Source organism: Mercurialis annua, linkage group LG1-X (assembly GCF_937616625.2).
Source record: "Mercurialis annua linkage group LG1-X, ddMerAnnu1.2, whole genome shotgun sequence".
In the NCBI taxonomy this organism is placed as follows: Eukaryota; Viridiplantae; Streptophyta; class Magnoliopsida; order Malpighiales; family Euphorbiaceae; genus Mercurialis; species Mercurialis annua.
The window spans coordinates 42,047,298-42,061,056 of NC_065570.1; the positions used below are offsets into that span (position 1 = coordinate 42,047,298).

At 34.0% G+C, this 13,759-nt stretch overlaps 1 protein-coding gene and 1 long non-coding RNA gene across 3 annotated transcripts; both read right to left on the reverse strand.

Annotated features, from left to right (window-relative positions):
* Positions 1 to 5,339: 5,339 nt before the first annotated feature.
* On the reverse strand, positions 5,340 to 6,733 carry LOC126665651 (uncharacterized). Of its 2 annotated transcripts, XR_007637671.2 has the most exons (5): positions 6,533 to 6,733; positions 6,240 to 6,374; positions 5,833 to 5,911; positions 5,584 to 5,726; positions 5,340 to 5,389 (listed from the first exon to the last, which is right to left on the reverse strand). It is a non-coding gene; the product is annotated as an uncharacterized LOC126665651 (long non-coding RNA). The 2 variants fall into 2 exon arrangements; XR_007637670.2 differs by having other exon boundaries at positions 5,833 to 6,374.
* A 3,957-nt stretch (positions 6,734 to 10,690) lies between these two features.
* On the reverse strand, positions 10,691 to 13,144 carry LOC126669905 (uncharacterized). Its single transcript, XM_050363549.1, has 4 exons — positions 13,031 to 13,144; positions 12,591 to 12,733; positions 11,170 to 11,480; positions 10,691 to 11,055 (listed from the first exon to the last, which is right to left on the reverse strand). The coding sequence occupies exons 1-4, from the start codon at positions 13,142 to 13,144 to the stop codon at positions 10,691 to 10,693; spliced, it is 933 nt and encodes a 310-aa protein (XP_050219506.1).
* Positions 13,145 to 13,759: the final 615 nt, after the last annotated feature.

Here is a 13,759-nt window from a genome sequence, read left to right on the forward strand (position 1 = left end):
TTGAAATTTAATTTAATTAAATAAAATTTATATGAGGGTAACGAGACTAAATTTTATTTCGGAAAAAAATCAAATCTCGAGTTAATTATTTTATTAATTAATTTAATTTAAAGTTTGGGTTTGATTTTGTTTTGTATGATAAGTACAAGGGTTTTATTGTATTATAGGCTAAATACAATAGGTTTAATGTATTTTTATTTTATTTTTAAGGTTAAAATGTCATTTTTATTTTTCACCACTCTCAGTAACGGAGAGCGTGTTGCACTCTCTGAATTCCATCCATAAAAGGGTGTAATAACAACGAAAACGAAAGTAAATGGTCACGATAAGCAGAAAATGAAGTAAAGGGATTCAATGAAAAAAAAGTGAAGAGTAGAGGGACCTGAGGATGGGTTTGGCCTTTTACAAATTATGTTCATAACATAATTAAACATCGCTTTACTAATAGAATTAACAACAGTTTCATAAACAGTTAACTAATCCCATTCAACACAGAATTACTAATAGAATCAAAACAGTTTCACAAACAGTTTACTAATCCTATTAAAAACAGATTTACTAATAGAATTAAAAACAATTTCACAAACAGTATACTAATCCTATTCAAAAACAGTTTCCTAATAGAATTAAAACAGTTTCATATACAGTTTACTAATCCTATTTAAAAACAGTTTTATTAATTTGTTTCCTCTTTTCTTATCAATTCGTATGAAAATTAATACTACTAACCTTTAATCAAATTAAAACGTAATATTAATTTAGAACAATATATTTGAAGTTTTAATCACATTAAACGATTAATCAAATTAATTCTTCATACTGTTTTTCATACAATTTAATCACATAAACGATTTACGTATAATTACAACGAATTATAATTCCTTTAACATGGTTTCGAAAACAACCCCTTTTTCAAAACAGAACATACAATAAGCATATATCACATATGTACTCAGAATCTAATTAATCAAATTACAAGGGGCTCTGATACCACTGTTGGGTTTTCTAGGTTCATAACGCAGCGGAATTTCAATTTTTTTTATCTAAAACCCAAACCAAGATCCATGTAATTCGAATAAATAGATTAACAATAGAATTATTACTTACTTGTATGTCGAATTCAAACAGTAATGTAGAAAGAAAGGAGGTGGTTCACTTCAGACCTTAGCTAAAACTAGTGCTTGTGTGCTAGCACTATTGCTTCACAAAGCAAATTCAAATTTTAGTGATTATGTCTTGTGTTTATTTCGAAAAACACATAACTCAAAACCCTAGTTTTAAGAGTCTATTTATAGAAAAATAGGAAATCTCGGGTTTACTCAAAAATGTGTTTTGCAATCATATGCAAACACTACGTTTTTGATAACTCTTTTGAGTTCATGTCTATCAAAAACTCTTTTTGATAATTACACATATATATTAATTATTATTATTTTTTTCAAAAGATAATACCTTAAGTAAACACTTATCCTTAAATTTCGAATTAATATATATTTATTAATATATATATATATTACGAATTATATATATATATATATATATATATATATATATATATATATAATGATTTATCACTTAATTTCATTGAGCTTGTACAGCCCATAACTGCTTTTGGCTTGTTCTTAGTGTGCGACCCTGTAGGTTCAAATAACGTTGGTAGTAGGCGAAATCCCTATTTCAGCCCACAAGTCATAAGTGGCCTCTAGCAACACATTATGACTACCCAAGTTATACGAATATCGATAATTCGATTTAACCATTTACAATAATATTTTAATCCCTTTGTCTCTCGATATCCTGATTGAATATAAGGCATAGTCCTGTCATCCTTATAATATCCAATCATTAGTTTCCTGATTTTAAGTAGAGTGAAAATGATAACTCTTTATCAATTCATTTAGCATGGCCATGCATTTCCTTCAGTCTATCTTCTTTCAAGGGGCCCATAGATATCTTGCTCAAATAAATGAGGGACAAATTCCTTCTCAGTCACTCACATTTCTCACATAGTTACTTTCATATCAAATGACAATCTATTCCATTATCCTGTTAAAGATAAGGCCTAATTACTTAAAAAACCCTCAACTTGTAACATTTTTTCGTTTATACCCTGACCTAGGAAAAAGTTCATTTGCACCCTTTTTTTGATTTTTCATTTTCGTCTCTACCCTAAAGAGATAATTTGACCTCTTTTCATTTGGAAAAATATTCAAAATGGTCCTTTATATTTAGCTTATATTCTAATTAAACATTAATATTATTAATTATTTATAATGTTTTCATCCTTTAATTAATTTAATTGTCAAAAAAATTAATTTTAGGATAGAGATGAAAACGAAAAATCAAAAAAAGGGTAGAAATGAACTTTTTCCTAGGTGAGGGTATAAACGAAAAAATGTTACAAGGTCGGGTTTTTTTAAGTAATTAGGCCTAAAGATAATGTAAGACTGTATCAAAATATGAAATATCTATGTAGAAATCCATGATGATTTCAAGGTCAAAGGATTATGCTAATAGAACTGTAATGAGAATTACTTATGGCAGTTATTTATTTAGTATTCTAAGGATGGGTCATCTAGTGCCTTATTTCTTAAATAGCACATATTATTTGACTTTATATCTCATATACATGATTAGTAAAACATAATCATCATTCAACATCATACTAGTCTCAATGTACTATTAAGACTAGGGATAGATGGAATATAATTCTTTTATAAAACCTAAGGGTTCTACTATCAAGTCACATACTTAATGATCTTAGAAAGAATTAACCATTTAAGTATTTTAATCATAATATAAAATGATAAAAACTGCCAATCAATAAATAACAAAACGATAAAGTCAATGCATGGCCAAACATGATTGACCTAGTGCATATCACTAACATAAAGAAGATCGATGAATGAGCTACGCCATAAAAGATGGACACGAAACATAGTAAGTAATTCACGCTACACACTCAACTTCATGAGATTCAATCTCAGGAGGCCATGGAGTGTGTAATTGATATAAAAAGTAGAGATATTTCTATGTCCTATGGTACATCAAAAAGGATATCAGGTGGAAAACCATACTAATTGAACAGTAAAGTCAATATTGAGTAATGGGATAATCACAGTATCGCACCGAATGCTAGAAATGAAAGATAAACATATGATCGAATGCGAGAAAGACAAGAAACGTCAAGGAAAAAAGACGTCGGACTTCGATAAATTCAAATGTTTATACGATGCGAGACAAAGATAGAGATTTGTTACATAGTCGTACAACCAAACAAGAAAGTGTTAGGGTTAAGATTAAGATATTGAGAAACAATCTCCTCATATCGATGGGATTTCTATCAAATAATAATGAAACGTGAATATCGAAGAAACTAAACGACTAAAAGACAAGGAAAGATCCTATTTGGAAATAAGAAATGTGTGTTAATGATAACATATTGAGAGACGAATCTAGAGTTACTTGAATAAATTGAAATCCCTAAATAGCTACCTTAGAGGGGGGTGAATAAGGTTAAGTGGGTAATTAAAATTTAGTAGGAGTCTAAGAGAAGGGAAATTGACACAAGCAATTTAGAGTGATTCCACTACCACATAAGTCACTATCGGCAACAGTGGGTAACTGTTACTTAATGTACAAAAACTGTTGCTGTAAGTCTACTGCAACGGTTTAAAATCAGCTACATTTGCGGCCGCTGCAATAGGTTTTAACAGCTATTGCAACAAGTTTTTTAATCTATAGTAATAGAAATGAAACCGTTGCAATTAATAACAAAGGCAACGGTTTTAAACATCTTCTGTAACAGTTGAATAATGTAGTTTAGACAACAGTCTTTTTTATAAGGTAACGGTTTATATAGTACTTTATGCAACACTTATATATACTATTTGCAATGGTTTGACTAAAACTTTAAACAACAGTTTCAAACATCTTTTGTAACAGTTTTGTATTGCACTTTAGACAACAGTTTTTTTTATAAGGCAACAATTTGTGTTGTTCTTTATGCAACACTAAATATACTATTATACAATGATTTGACTAAAACTTCCAGCAAAAACTTATATAGAAAAGGCAACAATATAATTTATTTTGTATAAAATTTTAAATAAATCTTATATATATAATTTAAATATTCCTTCTAGGCAACAATTTAATATTCACTAAAATTAGAAACATAAAATAAAAAACAAACAATATTCGCTAAAATAAAAAATTCGATCTTGTTGTGTCGCTCGAAATTATTGCATCCTCGGCGTCTGCATAAAAGATAAAGCTAGCAGACCTTCCTATCGAAATAAGAATGAGCTAACGCTGCTTGTACACTCGTTCTTTGTCACGCTTTGTATCAGACTATTAATGTCAAAAGCTCGCATCCTTTCCCTCCGTCTAAATCCAATAACTCAAATCACCTTCGAAGTTCAACGCTTGCACGTGGCTCTACAATTTTCCTCCAGGTTACTAAGTCATAATCACACTTTTTCAACTGACTGGTAGCTCACTTCTTAGAGAAGACACAACTCTTGAAGTGCAAAGCTGTTAAGGCGGGAGCAGAGCTTCAGTTAATCTTCTTACACCGAAGTAATTTGTGTTCAAGCATTCTTTAGCTTTCTCGTACGTAGTTTTAATCACTTCTTGTATCATATTGATTGCCTTTCGTGAAAGCTGTATCAGGAAATATGGTCTCAGTACTTCCAATTTGTTTTATCAAGTAACAAATTAAAGAATGATTTCAAGTTTCATGAGGCTTACACACTTACCCAAGTTTCAGTTTCTATATTTAATGCCCTTAGGCTATCCTCATCCACCACAACTCTAGAGGCTCCCGCAATGTTTACCTGTCAAAAACATATGAATCAAAATGAAAAATACTGACTAAAACTGCACAAACATATAACATTTTTTGACCGAAAGGCCTTTGGTTTTTGCCCAAAAATCATAGAGAAGGCTGCATTCAATAGACTGACCACACAAATATGAGGGTAGCTTGTCTTGGTGATCAGACTTCGCAGACAAATAGTATGAACTATAAGATTTGCACAGAACAATCATGAAACTCAAATCAAGCTGGATATTAACTTAGTGGGTAATATGTATAAATAAGTGAAGTGAGTGTGATTCTGGTGCTAGTCATATCATCAAACACCTTGAGTAGAATGCATAGTAAACAAGTGAAGTGAGTATGAATGATGTAACCACCGTGTATATCGCTCATTGCTCATTATGTACTAGAAGTTGCACTATCAACACATAGTGGTCTAAATGGACTCTAAACTTTTTCAAGATAAATTTAACAGCTACATGCATCATAATCATAATCATAAAAAATATCACAAGGGTTACCTGGATAACAATGACATTCTCTTAAGCATCCTTGTCACTCACAATTCTGCAAAAAACAAGCAATTAAATAAAAAGAATTGGTGAAACTGAACTCATACATTACTCAAAAATTAGAAAGATGTTATAATTTCTAAGTTTTCTTTGATATAAATAAAAAGACGCAAAATCTACAAAATTATTGATGAAATTGACAACAGAATCATAAGATTCATCCATTAAAGAGATAAACAAAAAAGTAACCTAATCACAAGGGATTGATCAGGGAATGAGTGGTGGCGTCAAAAGGTCGCCAGCAAGAAGCTGTTTTGGCGTCGGCAGAGAGCAGCGGCTTTGGCGTCGATATCGATGCAGGTAGCGAGCGGCGGTGTTTGGCTGCAGCTCCCCTTTTTTCACAGATCAATTGCTTATCAACAAAAATATCAATAAAACAAATGATAAACAAGAAAAAGATTAACAAATCAATGATTAGCATATACTATAAACACATACCTGAAATAAAGAGCAAGAAGAGCTATGAATTGAAGCAAGCAATTGTAGTTGTTTGAACAGCCGATAGTGAAATCAGTATCTAATTAAAACAGTGACGATAAGGATTTGTACACTCAGATATTTTTTAGCACAAAATGAAACCACAAATATCATTAGTCAATTCCATTATTAATCAAGTATATAAACTACAGATGTATACACTTCTAAAACCTAAAAAATTATGGATCAATACACTTCTAAAACCTAAAAAATTATAGAGCAATACACTTCTAAATTCAGGATGAATATAATCCTAAAACCTAAAAATTGACAGCAAGTTTCATTGGGAAATTTCTACAAACACTTGGATTAACTTGACATAAAATGAAATTAAGGAAGAGAGACGGAGAAAAAACGGAAAAACAAACCTATTCATATCCCAAAACCAACCGTTAAGTTGAGCAATCAAAGCATTCGTAGCCAAACTCTTTGAAATGCCATTAGCCATCGAAGATGATAACCGTCTCTCTCCTTCCTTCACAGTCCCATTCAGCAAGCTAATCCTATAAAAACAAATGAAATAATTAGAATTCAAATTAATAATTCATTAGCAGTGAATGAAGTGGAGTTTTGTTAATTTATTATCGTGCTCGAGCGATTGAAAGCGCGAGATTTGCTGTTCTTTGATGGATTCGAACAATTTGATGTGTTCTTCGATTACCGCGTTGAGATAAGCTTCGTCTTTAGTATGAGAAGCCTTGGCTGTGGCGTTATTAGCGGAGGACATTGTGGCGGCAGGAAATGACGAGAGAAATCTCCGGCGAGTGCGAGAGAGATTAGAAATGAGAAGAGTTGCAAAAGAGTTAACAGTGAATAGTGAAGAGCAAAGCACTACATAACAAAAAGTTAGCTATGATTTGGAATGCTATGATTTTCTTCTTCCTCTTTAATTTGAGTCTATAATTTTAGGCTATTGCGACTGTAATTTTTTTATTTGAGGGAAAGATACAAATTGAATCTTAAATTGTCATTATATTTTTACACATTCCGAGCGGATACAATTAAAATCCCAGTTAATAAATTTATTGCAACCAAATTAAACTCCTTTCGTAAATACTCGGTAGTCGGTACCTAAGACATCAATTTCTTATAGTGTTATTCAAAGAGTTTAAAAATTTATTTCAACATTAAATAGTTTATTGTTTATTAGAATTTACAATATAATTAAAAATATAATTTAGTATGAGATAATAAAAAGACAACAGTTTAAAAGTGTTGCAAGATTCGGTCAAACTGTTGCGTTTTCTTATTCTAATGTAGCAGTTTTCCATATCTGTTGGCTTATGTTATAAATTTCAGAATTTTGCTAATTTCTTTGCAACGGTTTTTAACCGTAACCTTTCCGTTGCCTTATATGTACTATTGTAACAGTATCGATAGTGTTGCTCTGTTAGTGTTACTGAAAGTGACTTATGCGGTTGTGTTCGGATCACAACTCGATCCTACTCCACTAGTCAATCAAGGATTGAGATTTTAGAATTCCCTAATTAGGATTGTGCTTTAGAGCTAAACACAAACATTACAAAGAGATTTTCTAAGAGATAATCTCAAACTCACAATGTGCTTTTCTAAGGCTAAACACAAACCTACAATACTAATGATTGAATCACAATGATTAATCAATCAACAATGAGAATAAGCAATCAATAAATGATGCATAATTATTTAGAGAGAATAAATTGAATGCTTGATAATGTTTATTGTTGCTAGAGTATCTAACCTCATAAATGAGGTAGACAAGGGGTATTTATAACCCCAACAACAAACCCTTGGCTCTTCTAGAAGAAAACTCAAGATTGTTCTGAATCACTATCTGTCGTGCCCGTGATACCCTGTGTCGCGCCCGAGATATTTGAAAGTCAGGGATTCAGCCAATGGTTGAAGGCCACTTGTCAAGCAACTGATGGAGGGCTCTGATATATCCGTTAGACCTACAACGGTCATATGCATCTCGCCCGTGAGGCATATGTAGCGCCCGAGATACAAGTCAAAAACCTAAAGGGTTTGGATGACTGATGAATCGCGCCCAAGATATGTTTTGTCGCGCCCGAGATCAATGGATCTCGCCTGTGATGCTTGAGGTATCTCGGGCGCGAAAAGCTACTGTAACTTGTCGAAAATTGGATTTTTCAATTCGCGCTAGAAAACTCCGATTCGACCCGGGATGGTTCTATATGTTCCTACACACTAATAAACATGATTGGGCTCTTTAAATTGATTGTCAAACTAAAAATTAGAGTTCAAATAGGACTTGGTCCGACAATCTCCCCCTTTTTGATTTTGACAATTAATTTACTAACATGCCTAAGTTTGTGGGAGTTCAAATGAATTTTGGCTGCTCCTCACTTTATGCACTCAAAATTTAAATAAATTTAGAAAAGCATAAAATAAATACGGTTTTCAAAACTTAGTCATTTTCATAAAATTTGCAATTTTTGAGAGATATGAAAATAGCTTTATAAATGCAAATCTCTCTCCCCCTTTGTCAAAAAATAAAAAGAGTTAAAGCATATAGAACAAAGTAATATAATTGCGGAATTAGAAAAGTAGAAACAGTAAGTGCGAAAAATAATAAAAATTCAACACTTAGAAGGAAAAATAAGCACAGAACACAATTTGTTCGAATGAAAGGGTAATACAAGGATTAGACATAAAAATAAAACACATAAGGAATATAATCTAAACAACGGTAGGAATTACATGGCATTGAAGGCAAATGACATAAAAATGCAAAAGTTAAGGAGTAACAAAAAATGTGAAATGCAAAGATCAATCTTTCTCATCCGTGTCTTCTTCTTCAATAATTGAAGTGTCGGGAGATGGAGGAAATTGTGAATCAAACCGGTTTCTTAAATTTCCAAAATCGGATCTAAGGTTCCCAAACTCCGTTTCCATCATAGAGAAGCGAGAATCCACATTTGCCTCAAGAATGTTTATTCTCCCGAACATTCGCTCATTTTGAATATAAATGAGCGAGAGCATCTCATTCGTACTTGGACCTTAAGGAGGTAGCCAAGTAGGATCCATAGCCTGGGCCGGAATGGCCGGACCTTGAAAGCCCATTTGAGCCTCTTCCTCTACTTGTGCCACAAACTCCGCCGGATGAGCCGGTTCACTCAATTGCATTTGCCGCTTCCATGCAAGCCTTTGGACCTCTTGTCCAATTACTCTATCTCCAAAAAGGTAGATATAGTGATCTCCAACAACATTAAAAGCCCCCACCCGATTAGCAAAGTAGTGAAGATCGATGATGGGCTTATTCCATGCAATCATAACTCCATGATTTTGTCGTAGAGCCGAAGTATAGGCTTTGGCCTTCTTGACCATCGCCGTTACAAAGGAGCCGACCCGAAGTATTCCCCTCTTCTTTCCAAGAGCTTGAAGGTGTTCCATAAAGTACCTAGCACAAGAGAAGCGCTCTCCTCGTACCGCACACCTCATAAAAAATAGGTCTTTAATTGGGACCTTCTCATTGCCTTCGTGTCTTCCATTGCTCGAATAAGTGATTATTCGATGGAAAACGAACAAAGGAAGAGTCGCAATAGACTTGGCAATTGCGGTGCGAGGTTCATGCGCCATGTCGGTGCTAACTTCCGCCCAAAATTCAATGATGTAGAATTCCTCAACACGAAGATAGTTTGTGGCAAAACCTTCTACAAACCCAAAGAACTCATCTATCTCCCTTGGTGTGAGCTCGTAGGTCTTACCTTGAACTTGAAATGTCACTCCATAGAACCCGGAGCGATGATTTTCGACGGTGATCAAGTGAAGCGAAGCAATCACTTCCTTCGTCAAATCTTCAATAGTTTCTTCTCTATTCTTAAGAACAAATTTTTGTCATCCCAAAGCATCAATGTAGGCTTCAACTTGAACCCTTAATCCGTCAAAATCCATATCCACAAAAGAAGGAAAGCGAGTGCCTTCAATTTCTGCTTTTTCCATATTTTCCCGACGAATCGCCAATTCCTCCATCTCTAATGTAGGAAGTTGGGTAGAGGCTTGAGGCGGAGTTTTTCCCTTTGATTTAGAAGGAGCTTTGGGTGCCATGATGTATAAATGAATGATATGAGGATGAAAATGCAAGACATTTGAAGATTTTGAGGGACTAAAAGGCAATTTTGTACAAGAAATACTTTAGAAATGTTTGAGAGGTTTTGTAAATAAGAAATGCTCTCAAATGGGGTATATATAGGCCTTAAAGAGTCCCAAAACGGTCATAAACGGCTAGTTATTAAAAAAACTAGCCATTTTGAATAGTGTCAAAACGGTCAAATTTTTGAAAAATCTGCATAAATCGCGCCTGAGATAAGCTCATCGCGCCCGAGATTCATCAAACTAGCTGTTATTTTCAAACGGCCGGATGTATCTCGCCCGTGATGCTCCTATCTCGCCCGAGATTTATGCAGGGAGAAAACACTTAATTTTCTGTATTGATATCTCGCCCGAGACATACATATCTCGCCCGAGATATATACAGGGACAAAAAATTGAGGTTTCTGCCTTTGTATCTCGCTCGAAATATGCGTATCTCGGTCGTGATATACACAAGGATAAATTTTTTTGTTTCTGTTTAAATATCTCGCTCGAGATATGTAGATCTCGGCCAAGATTCATAGAAATCTTGATTTTCAACAAATTTTGAAAGGTTTTCACAATGCCAAGCCTTGATTCCAACACACATAGATAATTAAATGTAGACAAACACCAAAATCATGTAAAAATCATAGAAGTGGGATTAACATGTATATTGGTCCAATCAATTAAAAGGAAACGCATAGTCGATTGAGGACAAGTTTAAATAAATTTGACAATAAGCACATTAACTCAATGTACTCCCATCAAGCATATTAAGCTCTCGAATGATAAAATGCATACGATCCTCATTTAGAGGCTTCGTAAAAATATCCGCATATTGATTAGTAGTATCGATGAATTCGATTACTACATCACCTTTTTGTACATGATCGCGAATAAAATGATGTCGGATGTCTATGTGTTTACTCCTAGAATGTTGAATATGGTTCTTCGATAGGTTGATAGCACTAGTGTTGTCACATTTGATGGGAATGTGACTAAGCGCAACACCATAATCCAAAAGTTGTTCCTTAATCCAAGGATTTGAGCACAACAACAACCGGCCGCTACATACTCGGCTTCCGCGGTTGACAAAGCCACAAATACTTGCTTTTTACTACTCAATGAGATCAAACTATGACCCAAAAATTGGGATAGGAACGCAACATTAATTAACAAATTTTTTGAATTAAAAGCTAGTACTTACTGCCCTTGAAGTCTCACCAATAATCAACTCTTGAGGGTGACTTTTCTTGAAAGCCCAATCCTTAGGTAGACCATGAATGGGTTGATCCGAAGGAGAAGAGTCGGATTCAACTTTGTTCTCCTCTTGAGTTGGTTGAGATGTCCTCACTAAACTTGTAGGAACTTCTTGATTTTCAACCAAAGTGAGATTCTCAAGAGAACCTAAAAAGTCATGAGCAAACGAGTCCTTTTCCGAAAAATCCTTGGAGGACTCATCAAATACCACATGCATGGACTCTTTAACAACTAATGTATGCTTGTTAAAGACTCTAAAAGTACGCGCAAGAGAACTACAAGGTTAAAGAGCCTTGAGTTGGAGAAATGTAAGGATGGGTGACCTACTGGGAAGTTTAGGAAAATTGACGTGTGGTTGCTGGTGGGTGATCTAACGCGCGGATGGGTGAGTTACGGAGGGCGAGGATGAGTAATTGATTAAATAAAAAATTTATATTACGATTTAATTATAAAAAATAATTTTTAAATTTTTAAAAAATTAGTGACAGATTTAAATTTGTCGCTAATTAGCGACGTATTTAGTATTCCGTCGCTAAAACGGAGACTAAAATTTGTCGCTTAATTTTTTTCCGTCGTTATCAAACGTTGCGACCAAAAATTTAGCGACGATTGTTTCCGTCGCTAAATGTGTTTAACGACGGAAAAATCTGTCGCTAGTTCACTGTTTTCTAGTCGTGATACTCGTATGCATTTCTCATGTCATCATGACATACCATATACAATGTCTGAGCACAATTTCACTACTTTAAAGTCACATGATTTTTCATCTCTTGGAAAAATCATAAGTTCCTCAAGATTACAAACCTTTGCGACATTATTGGCTTCTCATTATTTTTATTGAGGTTCATTATGATTTTGATATTGGAACTTTCTTTATTCCTTTAATACTTATCTGTGTGTTTTATAGCTAGTGCTACTCTTCTTTAGCATTGTTAAACCAATATTCCGTTCATAAATTTCTCACAATGATATATCTTCACGTATTATCCTCTTTGATCATAATTGATATTATATAGCACAAAGGCGTATATGTCAATCTTTCATAGTTATATCTCTTTGATAACATTTACCATCCCCGTGGTAATAAAACTTAATATAAAGAATTATGTTTCATGTCGTGTGTATGTAATGTATTTATCTTTCATACTATTCGCAACTACGTATAGGATAAATCCTATAAGCGCGGGTTGATCTCAAACTATCTCTATAGGCATTAACTTATATGATTCGCTATCCTATTGACGTATGCCTTATCGTTCGATCATATATAAGACAATAATATAACATGTCAATCACATAAGCACATAGACATGCATGTCGTATCATACTCGGATCACTATTCCTGATAGGCAACTCCTAATTCGCCTCAAGCTACGTCTAGTTACTGCCGCTGGACGGATATTCCTACTCGGTCCAGGAACATCCAGTTGATGTTCAGGAGATCGTGCTCTCCCTCAGTGATAGAAGAACGGTCGAACATGATAACCTTGACGTTCGAGCGCTTCCTCGATCTGATTTGCTCTACCGGCTAGGTAGGAGAAATGCTCATATACATCTTTGATAAATTCATTGAACTCGGATCCTAAGCCCCTTACGAACATCTAATTTATCTGTACATTCCTTCTCCTTGTTAATTATGTTACATCTCTTTGTACGATATTGGATCGGAGACCTCTATACGTTTGGATCTCCTCCCAATATTCATACAGTCCCATTTCGCCAATACTTATATCAACTGGGAATTCTCAGGCGGTCAATTATTATGATTATCCCTCTCTACTATCAGGGATCCTTCCAAAATTCCCAAGAAATGATTTTGATATACCGGAGGTACATCTTCTCTGTTGGATACAACATGTGACTGAGTTCCGTCTTGCCCAGACATGATGAAATAGAAACAACTTGTTGTGAGATTCCATCTCACATAATCCTTATCCATATGTATTTTGCGCATGCATATTCGTATCGTAAATGAAATACGCGTTCTTATCGTACGAACGTATCTCACAAAAAACAAACAATTGTGCACACATCAATCAATCATATACGCAAACAAACTCATATCCTATCAAGGATAGTCTAAAGGTTTGATCAACAAATGAGGACATGTCAATAACATGACTCAAGTCCTATAGTTGCAGTAGTCTTTATCTTAGCCTAGTGACAATGTCAATCCTATGTAAAACAATCATCATTCAAAACTGACAGTGGTAACTGAACCTACTACTCTGATACCACGTTTGTCATGACCCGAAATCTCAAGCTGAGACCATTGCTAGGAAATGGGAATCGTAGTTCCGAAACCCATAGCAAGCCTTAAAAATACTATAAATTTTTTATAATTATTTAACATAAAACACATCTTTATACATAAAAGGTTTTCATAATAGATTTTTCAAAGCTAAAAATTTACAAACATCTGATTCAAAATCTAAAAACGTGGCATAAAAACATGGGTCTTATTATGTGGTGTCTCATATCCAGCATAGGCCGTTTCATTCTAAAACAAACGATTAAAGCGGAATTTCAAACCCTTATATACATATCAAAATAT

What these genes read in the sequence shown, in the direction of transcription:
- LOC126669905 (XM_050363549.1), bottom strand. Translation starts at nt 13,144, where the DNA reads ATGGATAAGGATTATGTGAGATGGAATCTCACAACAAGTTGTTTCTAT. An exon ending in ACAGAGAAGATGTACCTCCG is followed by an intron (nt 12,734 to 13,030) that starts GTATATCAAAAT and finishes TCTCCTACCTAG; the next exon opens with CCGGTAGAGCAAATCAGATC. An exon ending in CCCTCAAGAGTTGATTATTG is followed by an intron (nt 11,056 to 11,169) that starts GTGAGACTTCAA and finishes AGTAGTAAAAAG; the next exon opens with CAAGTATTTGTGGCTTTGTC.